Raw genomic sequence first — 14,602 nt, forward strand, 5'->3', positions numbered from 1 at the left:
CATTATAATAGAATAGAACAGAATAGTTTTTTCCAATTTCGTGTCACTTTCTGACTTTGTTATTCCATGATTTTAACTTCTGAGCTAATCACCTGACACAACCTTAACTTTTTAGAAGCATTTGCAGTTTCTACTCATCTTTCTTAGACTAATCCAACTGTTAGAGCACATTGAGCTTCATGTCTTGTATGATAGAGTTAGAGTTATTATGATTAATATGATGGGGAGAAAACTGCAGAATGCAATAGGATAGAAAAGAACAGAACAGAATAGAATAGAATTGCAATATGATTGCAATATATGACAGAATAGAATAGATTAGAATACACAGTCATTAGATGTGACGCTTGAACTAGTCTGTGACGCTGATGTCATCGTTGACAAAAAAGGATGTACACAATGTGAGGGTGAGTTGCTTTTGTCCATTGGCAGTTTGTGTCCTAAGAGGCAGGTTGTAATCAACAGGCTCTCAAAGTGGCAATGTCAAGTCAAGTCAAGTGTACTTTATTGTCAAAAATCTATGTAACAGTGTTAGCACAGAAGTTTGAAATTGTGTTTGACCAGTTTCAGAAAGAACATCATAATAAGAATGAATGACGGAAAATTTGGGGGGGAAATAGTTTTTAAATGTATGCTTCTCTATCTCCATTCTAATTTTCTCTCTGTGTTCTGTTTACTGTGTGCAGCGTGTTGCTTCTCTGTACCCTGGTGATTTCGATCGCATGAGGCGTATGTCCCTTATTGAGGAGGGTGGCGGCAAGAGAGTCAACATGGCTCACCTGTGTATCGTTGGTGCCCACGCCGTCAATGGAGTGGCTCGCATTCACTCAGACATCCTCAAAGCTACTGTGTATGTCCTGCTGTCTTGCACACCTATGCAAAACACACACGCACACACATGCACACACACACACACACACACACACACACACACACACACACACACACACACGCACACACATGCACACACGCACACACATGCACACACGCACACACGCACACAAGCACTGCTCTAACAGTTCATTTGTAGGCAATGAATAAATGAATATATAAGACAAGCTGCAATAAATTCTTCAGCAAAAGTACATGTCAACCTTTATCTGAAAATCTGATTTATCTGTTTATTGGTATCTAGCTGATAACTCCTGATAGACAGCTTGCAAACCTCATTCCAGGGGATACACTTCGTGGAATGCACTACTTTTTTTAGACTATACACTACGAAAGGTTGGCAAGGAGTTATGGTAGGGGGTCGTGGAGAGAAGGGACTATTTGAATAAAATATTGAATATATGCTTGCATATGTTTATATTACAACTGTTGCATTAAGTGTTAAGTTATAGTATTATTAGCATTATTAAGTATTGCATTAAGTATTCATATTCACTTATATGGTTATTTACATTTCCTTTGCTTTTCACGTTTGGCATTAAAACAGCCATTTACATTGCAATATAGCAACGGCAATAGTATTTGTGTAGCACAGCATGATACACAATTGTCATTCAATGTGCTCGAGAAATAGAGAGAGACAAAGGAACAAATATTATAATCTTAAGAGATTGTAGATGTATAACCCTCATCATATTGGGGTTATTTTAATCAGGCATATCAGGCAACATAGGAAATAGGGATTGCGAAAAAATTCTTTGTCCAAAAATGCTCCCTTGACCTCATAATTGACTTTAGTATTAGGTGAAGAAACACTACTTGGAGTACAGTGTAAAGTAGAGAAGAGACACTTTATTGATCCCGAAGGAAAGTAATGTTTCCTAACAGCATAGCCTATCTACCACATACTGTACAATATGGCATAAATCCACTTATTTACACATATCTGCTTATGTAACGGATGCCAACTAGTAGAGTTCTGCGATAGAAAGCCTCATTCAGTATCGGTAGTGCTGTGCTAACGGTCTGAACCTTTAGCCCCGCGATATCGCGCTGTGCCTCCCATGTCCTGACTAGAGTGTTGACTCGTAGGCGGCAGGTTCAAGCCCAGAGTGACAAACTAGCACAGATGACCTCAGTTACACATACGTCTGCATTCCTATAACTGAAGGTGGTGTTAAGTCTTTAATGGTGGCCCGGTCTACACAGGTTTAAGGACTTCTATGAAATGGACCCCCACAAGTTCCAGAACAAGACCAATGGCATCACTCCACGTCGCTGGCTGGTCATGTGCAACCCAGGCCTGGCTGAAGTCATTGCAGAGGTAAAGGAAACTCTCCTCACTGGCATTCCCAATTTTCCTTTTCTGATGAAGGTCTTAGTGCCGAAACGTCAGCACCAAGAAAAATAAAAAGTGGAGAAACAGTGTCGCGCTCTTCCTTGTGTAAACTGTCAATTTTCATTGACAGACATGAATACTACAGCATACGCCGCTGACCATATTGACATTATTGCACTGTTGATGGTCAAAGGGTTCAATATGGACATTTGAGACATTATTTCACCTTTTTAAATCAAAAATGGATTTGCAACAGGTCCTTTGACTACCATGAACCTGTGTGAATGGGAGTGTTCACGGAGGTTACTACAATGATGGTTTGTTTGGTTTGCACTTTTCAGAAAATCGGAGAGGATTTCATCCGTGATCTTGACCAGCTGAGAAAACTGGAGGCGTTTGTGAATGATGATGGATTCATCCGTGATATTGCCGCCATCAAGCAGGTAAAGCCTGATCTCGGGAAGTCATGGGCTGAAACTGTACTTCCATTCCTTCATGCTTTATTATAGCCCACAAATGATGTTATGTGAAAAGTAGCAATTTTGCTAATTCTGGCATATTTTCATCGTATTTTCATATGTATTTCAATAGACATGGTCCCTATCGAGTAAACCATCTCTATATCTATGTGTGTGTCTCAATGTGATTCCGTATCTTACTTGCAAATGTGTTGTGTGCAGCACTTACACACAGCAGTATGGAGCAACCACTCACACATGGGTTTTTTTAATTGTTCAGGAGAACAAGATGAAGTTTGCCGTGCACCTTGAGGAGCACTACAAAGTCAAGATCAACCCCAACTCCATGTTTGACATCCAAGTCAAGAGAATCCACGAGTACAAGAGGCAGCTGCTGAACTGCCTGCACATCATCACCTTCTACAACCGTGAGTGATCCCTTAGCTCACCTCTGCTTCCATAGACAGCTCTTAGTACGCCAGGAGGACCAGGGTCACGTCCTTCAGCCTGGGGGGGGAACTCCTAAAAGTTCCCTAAGGAACCCAACGGTGTTTTCACACTTGGTCCCTTTTAGCCATTTAAGCGTACTCAGACCTTTCACTCAGACCTTTCATCCAAAGCATACCCAGACTCCTCGGAAGTGAACCGTACTGAAACGTACTTTATTGATGTGCTCTCAGTATGGTTCACTTATGAGTCCTGACAAATTACAATTCAATTAGGTTGCACCACAACCCTTTCCTGGTGAACCAGTAGCCTGTAAGTAACAGGCTACTGGCACACTGCCCTTTCACGCCTCTCCGCAGGCGGGGTTTAGTCAAAAGATGCTTGCACGCGGTTGGAGCAACCTCATATGAATGACATGACACTTCGACCACTCACGTTGAAGCTTTGTGACGTAGGACGTGTCGTCACGTAAGCGCTGCCAGGTCGGGAACCAAAACAGAACAACATCCTTTAGAAAATCAACTTGAGATATTTTGGATAACACCGCTGAAATTACTGCTTCCATCCCGACGCATGATAACTCCTCGCACGCCGCCATTACTGTTGTGATTCAGGGAGGGGGCGGGCACAGCCGAACTACCCTGGGGGAGGGAGTTGCGTTCGATAAACGTCATACCCACTGAAATCTCTCCCTACGATCCTGATTCGTCGTGCTGCCCCGTTTATTTCGTAAACGGAGGAGGAGAGCGAATCACAGGTGTACCAGAAGGTTTGTGTAGCCCAGCCCCCTGGGCGTCAACACATAGCTTCTGGTTCACCAGGAAACCACAACCCAACTGAATGTTTTTAAGGAACCTTCAAATTTTTTCGAGTGGCAAAGAAACTAAGCATTTCAAGTTGCCATCCTATCCCAGCCAGACATTGTGTATGTACTGTATAAAATGGAGGTGATTCTTTTCTGTACTTTTGCAGTGGGAAAAAGCAAGCCATTTCATACAGACTTTTTTATATACATGTATATTTGACAGTCAATGTGAACTTACTGCAATGTCATCAAATTATGTATGTACTATATTTTGGCTTTCTATGGTAGTGTTGCTTATAACGAATGGTCAAGTCCACAGTACTAACTGTCCATGGTTGGACATGTCTTCCATAGGCATCAAGAAGGAGCCAAACAAGGCATGGGTGCCTAGGACCATCATGATCGGTGGCAAGGTACAGGACTGTTACTATTGCATGCTCTACTACAGCATAGGTGGTCCATAACTCCAAAGTTTACATTGTCAGGAGTTGGTGTCTTGCGTCTCACAGAGACATAAAGTACACACAGTACATCCGTAAAGACAGTTTGTTCCTCAACTTTACATACAGCATACCCATGCCCCACCCTGCAGTAATTCTTTCTAATTTCCTAGTTTCCTAGTTTCCTAATTCTTCCATTCTCATGTACACCCCAAGACTCTGATACAAGAGACTCTAACAAGATACTGAATAGGTGACGTCAACAATTGGATGTTTACCAAACCAAGCACTTTTTCAGCGACTTATTTGATCTGGATCTACTCTCTGGATTACACCAAGTAGACCCAAGGTACACAATGGTGTACAGGTATGGGATGACTTGGTGGGCCCTTCAGGGCACTAACAAAAATATATATTTTTTGTATAACTTTTTAAATTGCTCCAACACTCTTTGCAAGTTTTTTTTATTTTTTTTTAGTCAATGTTTATTTATTGAGCTTTTTTTCCTCCAAATACCAAACAATCAACATGAAGGATTGAATACAAAATAGACAACAAAGAGCAGACAAATAAAACAAACAACAACAAAAAAAACAACAAAAAAGGGGCCCATAAAAAATAGTCACCATATTCTTCCTGAAAAGAAAAATTACTCAGAGTCCATGTTAATTGTCCAATGTTCTGCACAGGATCTCAAAAGAAATTAAGACATTTTTAAGAGCTGGGGGCTGCCATATTGTAGAAGACGTATTTGTTGGTATAAGGCAAGCACAGAGTTATTTTACAGGATATTGACAAAGACCAAGCACATAATGAATGAATGCATTACACAACCAGCATTGTCAGCTGTTCAACATATGAAATGAATGATTGCCATATAACATGAAACTTGTTTGTTGACCCATTCAATGTGTATCTAATCTTTTCTACCTTGAGGAAAAACATGACATCACAAATCCATCTACCAAAAGATGGAGGTTTGTCACTTTTCCAATTCAAAAGAATGAGGCGTCGTGCTAGAAGTGAAGAGTAGGCAATGCAATTTAGTTCAGACCTTTGAATTGGAAGAATTTCTGAAGGAACACCAAAAAGTCCAATAAAAGGGCAAGGATCTATATTTACACCTGTGATTTTTGAATATGCTTCAAATATGGAGGTCCAGAATGAAGTTAGACTAGAGCAGGACCAAAATGTGTGGAAAAGAGTGGCGGGGGCCTGTTTACATCTGTCGCAAATAGGATTTACCTCTGGATACATTTTGGATAGCTTAACCTTAGACATGTGGAGCCTGTGCACAATCTTAAATTGAATTAAACTATGTCTAGCACAAATAGACGTGGAGTGAATTCTTTGGAGTATATCAGACCATTGCTCATCTGCAATATCAACACCCATATCCTTCTCCCAGTTTTCCTTTACTATCATCAATGAGCAAGTTTCCAAATCAAATATCCTTGCATACAACCTTGATATGGTTCCTCTAATTCCAGGCTGTACCTCTAGGATTGCATCCAAGGGAGATGTCTGTGGTATTGAGGGAAATTCAGTGAAGTGACTCTGTACAAAATGTCTGACCTGAAGATATCTGAAGAAATTATTTGATGGTAAATGAAACGTTTCTCTAACTTGATCAAAGGACATAAATATGCCATCTTTAAATAATGTTTTAATATTCAATACCCCACTTTGAAACCACTGACTGAATGTATGATCCAAAAGTGAGGCTGGGAAAAGACGGTTGGCCATAATTGGAGCATGGATTGACAAGGATACTAAACCATAGTGTTTACGGAACTGAGACCAAATCTTCAAGGAGTGAAGCAGAACCGGGTTCTGACAAGCCTGGGGTGAATGCAAGGGAATCGATGAACATAGAAGAGCGGACAATGAGACTGGGCTGCAAGAGCTAGATTCAATGTGTAGCCAGCCAGGAGCGTTATTTTGGGAGGGGTCCCAAAACCAATACAAAAGACACCTGATATTGGCTGCCCAGTAATAAATTTGGAAATTTGGTAAAGCCATCCCGCCAGTTATTTTTGGTCTTTGAAGAAACAGCTTTCTTATCCTTGGCCTTTTGTTATTCCAAATAAAAGAAGAAACAACACTATCAATTTTAGCAAAAAATATTTTTGTGAGAAAACAAGGAATACATTGAAAAAGAAATAAAAATTTAGGGAGGATGTTCATCTTAATTATACTGATGCGCCCAGCCAAGGATAAGGGCAATGTAGACCAGCGGTTGAGGTCCTGTTGAGTACGTTCCAAAAGTGGAATAAAATTGGCCTTAATAAGCTGAGAGTGAGACTTGGTAACATACACACCCAGGTATTTCAAACCTTCATAGGAAACTTTAAAAGGCAATGAATTAAATGACAGTTTTCTAGCAGCTGTGTTAATAGGAAGGAGCTCACTTTTGTCAAGATTTAGCTTATAACCAGAAAAGCTACCAAAAACTCTTAAAGTATTTAGTATATGTGGAATGGATGTTGCAGGGTCTGATATAAAAAGAAGGACATCATCAGCATACAGGGAAATTTTGTGTTCCCTCTGTGCCCTTGAAATTCCCTTAATATTTGTTTGCCCTCTAATGGTAGCTGCAAGAGGTTCCATGACCAATGCAAAAAGCAATGGGGACAGGGGGCACCCCTGTCTAGTCCCACGCTGTAGGGGAAAGTAAGGTGAGTATGTGTCATTAGTCCTAACTGAAGCCAAAGGTGAGGTGTACAGCAATTTTACCCAAGAAATAAAAGTGTTGCCAAAACCAAACTGTTGCAGAGTGTAAAATAAATATTCCCAGCTCACACGGTCAAAAGCTGTGGCCGCATCCAGAGCTAAAAGTACCTCAGGCACCTGGGTTGAGGATGGTGTATAAAGAATATTAAATACACGCCTAATATTGAAAAACAGTTGTCTGTTTTTGATGAAACCAGTTTGGTCGCTAGACACAAGTGAGGGCAGGACAGTTTCCAGGCGGAGAGCAAGCATTTTGGCCAAAATCTTAACATCAACATTGAGGAGGCTTATAGGACGGTACGAGGAACATTTAACAGGATCCTTGTCCTTTTTCAGTAACAAAGATATCGACGCTTGGCGTAAAGTTGGAGGAAGACTCTTGGAAGAAAAGCTGTCCTCAAATACTGCCATAAGCAAGGGACTAAGCTTAGCTGAAAACTTCTTATAAAATTCTGTAGGAAAGCCATCTGGACCGGGACATTTTCCACTTTGCATACATCTGATGGCGTGATTAATTTCCTCCAGAGAAAAAGGGTCATCTAGTGACTCTCTAATGGTCTCATCGACAGTAGGTAGATCTAAGTCTGCAAAAAATGACTTCATCGTGTTCTGATCAGAGGGCTCTTCGGATGAATATAATTTGCTATAGAATTCACTGAACTGTCTGTTGACATCAGAAGGATCTGACACTAATCCTGTTTCAGATTCAATTTGACCAATGACATAGCTTGTAGACATCTGTCTTAAACTGTAGGCAAGGGCTCTACCAGGTTTCTCTCCATACTCATATGACCTATGCCTATTTTTCAATAAGGCTCGTTCTGCCAGACCAGTTGAGAGCATGTCAAATTCAGCCTGATACATTGTTCGCTGTTTAAACAGCTCTGGAGTTGGGGCGGTAGCACATACTTTGTCCACACCTAGGATAAGTTCTGAAAGTTCTGCCTGTCTGGCCAATCGCACTTTTTGTACTGAAGCATTGATAGAAATAATTTGTCCCCTCAAGAAAGCTTTCAGGGCCTCCCAAATCAAGGAGGGGGAAGTTGTTTCATTCACATTGGTTTCCAAGAAGATGTCTATTTGAGTATTAATGAAGGTAACAAACCATTCTTCTGACAAAAGCAATGGGTTGAGTCTCCATCTAAATCTACTAGGCCTATGGTTGGGGAGGATCAATGACAGTGTGACAGGGGCATGATCAGATATCACAATACTATTATAATCACACTTGTGAATCAGTGAAAGTAAGGACTTGTGTATGAAAAAATAATCTATGCGGGAATATGTATGATGAACAGGCGAAAAAAAAGAATATTCTGTCCTTGTAGGGTAAAGGAATCTCCAGGGGTCAGCTATGCCATGGGATTGCAGAAATTTCTCCAAACATTCAGCTGTTTTAGATTTATTAATTGGGCGGGTTGATGATCTATCTAATTCAGGATTAATCACACAATTACAGTCCCCAGATAAAATCAGCTGATGAGTGTCCAGGTAAGGTAAGCGTGACAGAAAGTCGTTCATAAATTTAGAATCGTCCCAGTTGGGTGCGTAAACACAAGCCAATATGACAGGTCGATTGTAAAGTTTACCTACAACAATAACAAAACGCCCCTGTGGATCTGAAATGGTTTCAGAAGCTGCAAACAAAACTGATTTGTTGATCAAAATTCCAGCACCCCTGGACTTGCTCGCAAAACATGAGTGAAATACCTGACCAACCCAGCCTCTCTTCAGACCAACATGATCTGAATTGCGCATATGTGTCTCAGTTAAAAATGCTATATCGGTTTTCAAATTTTTAAGGTGGGTAAGGACCTTACTGCGTTTAATAGGATGATTAAGTCCCTTCACATTCCAATTAGTGAAGTTAACAGACTGGCCTTTTCCCCCAGAAGGTATATGTGGATTAACCATAATCAATATTGCAGGTTATATGACATGGACATATTAATCTGAGCATGACATTTTGATTTTGGCTCTGGCAAATGAACATGAAAGGTGGAACTACAATTGGGCACAGAAAAAAAACAATACAGTACACATAAAAGTAACAGGGAAGCACAACCCATTTACCCCCCCACCCACCTGCACTATCCCAAACACAGTGCTTAAACCCTTGGGCAGCAAGCCCCACATGTCTCACATCTCCAGCTTGGGTCTGTAACATAGTAAAAACCTGACCCAAAGCACAGCGGGCAAAACAGAAACGTATGTGCATAAATGGCAAATGCTTTTAAAAGTCCAAAATATTGGGCCTACCAAAAATAATAACTGGCCTCTACGGATGGTGTAGGCCTATAAAAAATAAGATGGTTGAAAAAAGGTGGCCTAATAGGTGGCTGAAAGCCACAAGGAAAACAGAAATGGTAAAACAAAAAGGGAAGTAGGCTAAGTCAGAACAGAAAACATTTTTATCTGTTAGTTGTGGCGCCTAATTAAAAAAAAAAAAAAAATTTTTTAATAAAAGATGATGAAAAATAGGGACAATTATAGGCCTAGTGCTTGAGGTAGCCTACATGTAAATAAATTATGACCTCTGAGGTCTCAGGCATAAACCACAAAATAAAGCTACAATATGTTTTTCATTTTTGCACAAATGTGAGAAAGAAGAAAAAGCAGTCAATATTGTCTATTAGGCCTATGCAGACTTGTAGTAGGCTGACCTATGATACCTCAGTATGCGGCAGAATGTTCTCCTCAATGTAAGAGATGGCTTCTGCAGGAACGGTGAAGGAATTTTCCACCTTTGCAAACGTGATCCGAAGTGTAGCCGGAAAGCGCATACCATACTTGACACCCTTGAGATCCTTAAGAAGCTCTTTCGCCTCTTTAAAAGCGGCTCGCCTCTTGGATACATCTGCGGTGAAATCCGGAAAGATGTACACGCGCCTCTCCTCGTAGAACAGCTTTTTCTTCTGAGCTGAGATGCGAAGGATGTCCTCCTTGACGTCTTCATGGTGCACTCGGATTATGAAAGGTCTTGGCTTCTCCCCCGGAGGCGGCTTCTCCGCTAGTGATCGGTGGGCGCGATCTAGACGTGGAGTGTCATCCAGACCCAGCATCTCCTTCAATACTGTCGCACAGAATCGCCGCGCGTTGTTTCCTTCTTTGCCTTCCTCTATCCCCACCAACCGAATATTTTGACGTCGGCTACGGCCTTCCAAGTCAAGACATTTATCGGATAGCCTTTGCACTTCAGCCTGCAGCCTTTTCACTGTTGATTCCAGACTTACGACAGTGGAGCTCCACTCCGAGGTAGACTGCTCGAGGTCGTCAATGCGCTTGGCGTTCTCAGTGTTAGCAGACTGCAATGGGCTGACAGTCGTGTGCAACTCCTGGCGAACTGAGGTTATTTCTTGGCGAAGAGCAGTAGTTTGAGTGTCAATTTTCGTGCCCAACGATTCAATCGCCGACATTATTTTCTCAACGAAGTCCGGGGAAGGTTGTTGTGGGTCAGCATCGGTGTTAGCTTTTCTGCTAGTAGCTGGTTTTGCTCGGTTAGAGCTAGCCATTTTGAAACAAAGGTGAGGAAACAAGGGAAATAGTCCTTACTGCAATTTCTGTCCTTCAAAAGTTCCACAAAACATTCAGACGCCCAATTTCACTATAAATTGCCACTTTGCACACTGACAAATACAATTAAATAAAATATGCCCGCTGAGCCCGAGAACCACGCAGCCTCACATGTCGCGCGCGAACCCGGAACCTCTTTGCAAGTTTTTAAAGTCTTAAAATGGGGGACGGGACGGGACATTGTAATTCCAAACGTGACACAGCAGATAAATAGGAGTCATAACTCCAGTCAGTCTCCTGACTTAATTCAGTTCCTTTCCATTTCCGCGTAATAAAAAATACAGGGGGGAATTAAAGTGAATGAGATGGAAAATAATGTTATATGTGGGGATGGATTTGCTGCTCGCTGCAGGCTAAAGCTTCAAAGAGCCTCCATCAAAGAAGACAGCAGGATCTATATACCACTTAGAGCTCCATGATGAAAAAAATAACAACTGACTGCATCCGACATTCACTCTGAAGACATTTTAACATTTTGGAAACTGTAATTAATCAATAGCAGAGGTGTGTCATTAGCAGTGCAACACCCACGGCCCACCAGACATATTTCCTCTGCAGAACACCAGTGATAAAATGGATTTTTCTACTGTGTTTTAGACACACACACACACACACACACACACACACACACACACACACACACACACACACACACACACACACACACACACACACACACACACACACACACACACAGTACCCTCGTTAAGTACTCAACTCAACTGCTCATTTTAGGTTAAATGGTTAACAGTGCTGGCTGACTACTTCACAACACTACTTCAAAAGCAGTCATATTTCAACAAGGCCATGTGAAGTGTTTAACGAGCATGCTGTGTGTTTTGTCCACCTCTGCCAGACTGTGTACCATAAGCAACGTCTGTAAATAAAATACAATTACCATTAAGTTGTACACAGAGATTGAAGTGCGTAGAATTCAAAATGGAGGGTTATTTATTAAAATGTTCATGCTATAAAAGTAATTTGAATAGAGTTTGCATACATGTATTTAAAAAAAATAAATAAGTGGACATTGGGAAAATTGGGATAAACTGAGTTAATGTTAACGCATATTTACGTACATAATAAATGTAACATAAAAGCATTGATTTTAACAATCACATAGAGGAAGACATTATGCTGTAAACATGTGAAAATGGTTATAAAATAGCTACAAACATGTTATGCTGTTGCATGTCACGTTATTGACACCAATATGTCAAATATAACACCCTATAATCACCTTTATCAGCAGTTTTTGTCAGCTTTCAGAATCGTTTTGCAGATTTTTTGTCAGCAGGGGGCGGTGCCACAATAGGGCTGGGGTACCAGGGGAAGCGTTGCGCTGGGCGCAACTCATTGTAGGATATTACAATGCAGGCCTCTGCACGTGTGAGCAGTAACATGCACAGCTGCGTTTTACATGTTGGGCACCTTTTAAATGTGTGTTTGGTGTTGACAGGCTGCCCCTGGCTACCACACGGCTAAGATGATCATCCGCCTCATCACGGCCATCGGCGAGGTGGTCAACAACGACCCCGTGGTGGGCGACCGCCTCAAGGTCATCTTCCTGGAGAACTACAGGGTCACTCTGGCCGAGAAAGGTACACACACACACACGCACACACACACACACACACACACGCACGCGCACATGGACGCACGCACACACACACACACACACGCACACACACGCACACAACTGTTAACTTGTTAACTTAAATGGTTAACAAAAGTTTAGCTTATGGCTCACAGCACGGTTACCATGGTTGAGGAAGCAATAAAAACGTGTTATCTGCTTGTTCACATTCCACCAGTCTCTCTGCCTTATGTGATTTCTGTTACATTTCACATATCACGGTTAAAAAAAAGTAAATTATTCATTTTCCAGGAAGGCCGGAATTTTTTTTTCTTGTGAAATAATAAAAAATTCCATTGAAGCATAGTCTGTATTGACAAAGTGAACATTTTTGTGATTAAAGTGTTGTGCATGTGATTCATCACCTTCTCAGCACTTAAACGCACCCACCCCTAAACCCCACCAGCATGACACTGCTTCCCAGCCTAAGTAGGTCTTGCATGGTTTGGAACAAGGCTGTGGGTCTCTTGCCTCTTGTTTTTTAGTGATTAAATTGGCCCCAGTTTGAGTCCCCATGGGGGAAGTGTGCCAATGCCGTTACGATAAAAATAGAAGCGTTCCCTCCCACGCTTATGGTTTCTTTTGTCTTTGTGTAAATTACATACCTCGTAAGCAGCCAAAGCAAGCATTTCATTTTGTCACAGTGCTGCAAAGAAGCCAAGATGTTAAACAAGTGCTCATACATCCTCTACAGTTGCGAAATTGCATATACTGTATCTATAATGTAGATATACATAGTATATACAGTATATGTATACACTATGTATATATACACTGTATTATAGAAAAGGCCCAACGAATTTGAATGGGATTCCCTGAAATTTTATTATGGCAAATATTTTGTATCATGACCACTGTCTAAGTCTAGAGCTGTCACGAGTTTCGAGCCTCTTTCAGGTCCTTCAGCTGTGCATTGGGATTTTGCATCACTCTGTCGTAGTGTTTTCGACATGAACTACCAACTCACACAACATTATCTCTCCATCTTCAACCCAGAATCTTTTCTGATTTCATTCTGGCTGTATCAGTGGTAATTTTATGGTGTCAATCGCAGATATTAACTTTCCTTTGAGACTCAGCACGAGAGCCTCTCTGCGGACTACTGCAGGATTGTTTTATCACCTCTCTTTATAATAAGGACCTTTAAGATTAGATTTTTTTTTAGAAAATGAAGACTTGGGTGGGCTAATCCACCTAGGTCTCCTGCTTTCTTCTTTTCTTTAAAAAAGCCTGATCTCTGGTGCACATCCCTTTGAGTCTCACTAATATCCTGCAGTGACTAGCATGAATATTTTAGAGCTGAATTTCTCAAAAATAACTCTTGTGTATTTTCAGATTATAATTAATTCCTCAATTTACTGATGAAACTTGATACTTTGTTACTTGATGCTTTGTTAGCCTTATGTCTTCTAACATTGTCTTTGTGTTCGTGTTGGAAAAAAAACAATGTGTTTTGGAATCAGCACAATGTCTGTGTAAAGTGCTATGGAGATTTAGCAACTGCAGTGAAAAGTTGATATTCCGTGTCAGAAAAGCAGCATCTGACTGTTAGAGCATTGAACAATTTGCCTATGCTGTGTTCTCAAGCAGTTTTAGGCAGTGCTGGACATGCTGGGTTCAGAAAGCAAAAGGCCTTGAACATATTGATTTGAACTAATTCATTGAAGCCACTGAGGCTTATTGCAATGCCATTTCAACAAGGTAGACATGTTCAAAAGGAAAATAATGTTCAGAGGTAGAGGGAATAAATGCCAATACTTACTTTCACACGTTGCTTTCCACTACTGATTCTAGCCCATTTGAAATGAAAAAGTGTCTTTCTTTCTTTCTTTCTTTCTTTCTTTCTTTCTTTCTTTCTTTCTTTCTTTCTTTCTTTCTGTGACAGGGAAAGTGGACAGTGTCATAATAAAACACAACAACACCAAAAGACATACAATATACCCATTCAGTACATTGGCTATGTGTGCTTACTCAACGATCTTTTCCCTATTCTCTCTTAGCCATTCCCGCTGCCGACCTGTCCGAGCAGATCTCCACAGCCGGCACAGAGGCCTCTGGCACTGGCAACATGAAGTTCATGCTGAACGGTGCCCTTACCATTGGTACCATGGACGGTGCCAACGTGGAGATGAATGAGGAGGCTGGCGAGGGCAATCTCTTCATCTTCGGCATGAGAGTGGAGGACGTAGATGAAATGGATAAGAAGGGGTGAGCAGTGGCAGTTCAACCAGTTTGGGGGCCCTAGGCGAAATACGTACATACTGTACATGGGACCCTCTT

The 14,602-nt window shown here is 41.2% G+C and overlaps 1 protein-coding gene across 1 annotated transcript in view; it reads left to right on the forward strand.

The window, feature by feature from the left end:
• The window catches only part of pygma (phosphorylase, glycogen, muscle A), a 31,544-nt gene that overhangs the window by 14,163 nt on the left and 2,779 nt on the right, over window positions 1–14,602 (forward strand). Inside the window, exons 11-17 of the mRNA XM_063203738.1 lie at window positions 687–850; window positions 2,101–2,215; window positions 2,572–2,673; window positions 2,969–3,116; window positions 4,295–4,353; window positions 12,146–12,287; window positions 14,323–14,530. Of these exons, the coding sequence (XP_063059808.1) occupies window positions 687–850; window positions 2,101–2,215; window positions 2,572–2,673; window positions 2,969–3,116; window positions 4,295–4,353; window positions 12,146–12,287; window positions 14,323–14,530 (938 nt within the window). The remainder of the gene's footprint in view (window positions 1–686; window positions 851–2,100; window positions 2,216–2,571; window positions 2,674–2,968; window positions 3,117–4,294; window positions 4,354–12,145; window positions 12,288–14,322; window positions 14,531–14,602) is intronic.

The sequence above is a fragment of the Engraulis encrasicolus genome, chromosome 7 (assembly GCF_034702125.1).
Source record: "Engraulis encrasicolus isolate BLACKSEA-1 chromosome 7, IST_EnEncr_1.0, whole genome shotgun sequence".
Classification (NCBI taxonomy): domain Eukaryota; kingdom Metazoa; phylum Chordata; class Actinopteri; order Clupeiformes; family Engraulidae; genus Engraulis; species Engraulis encrasicolus.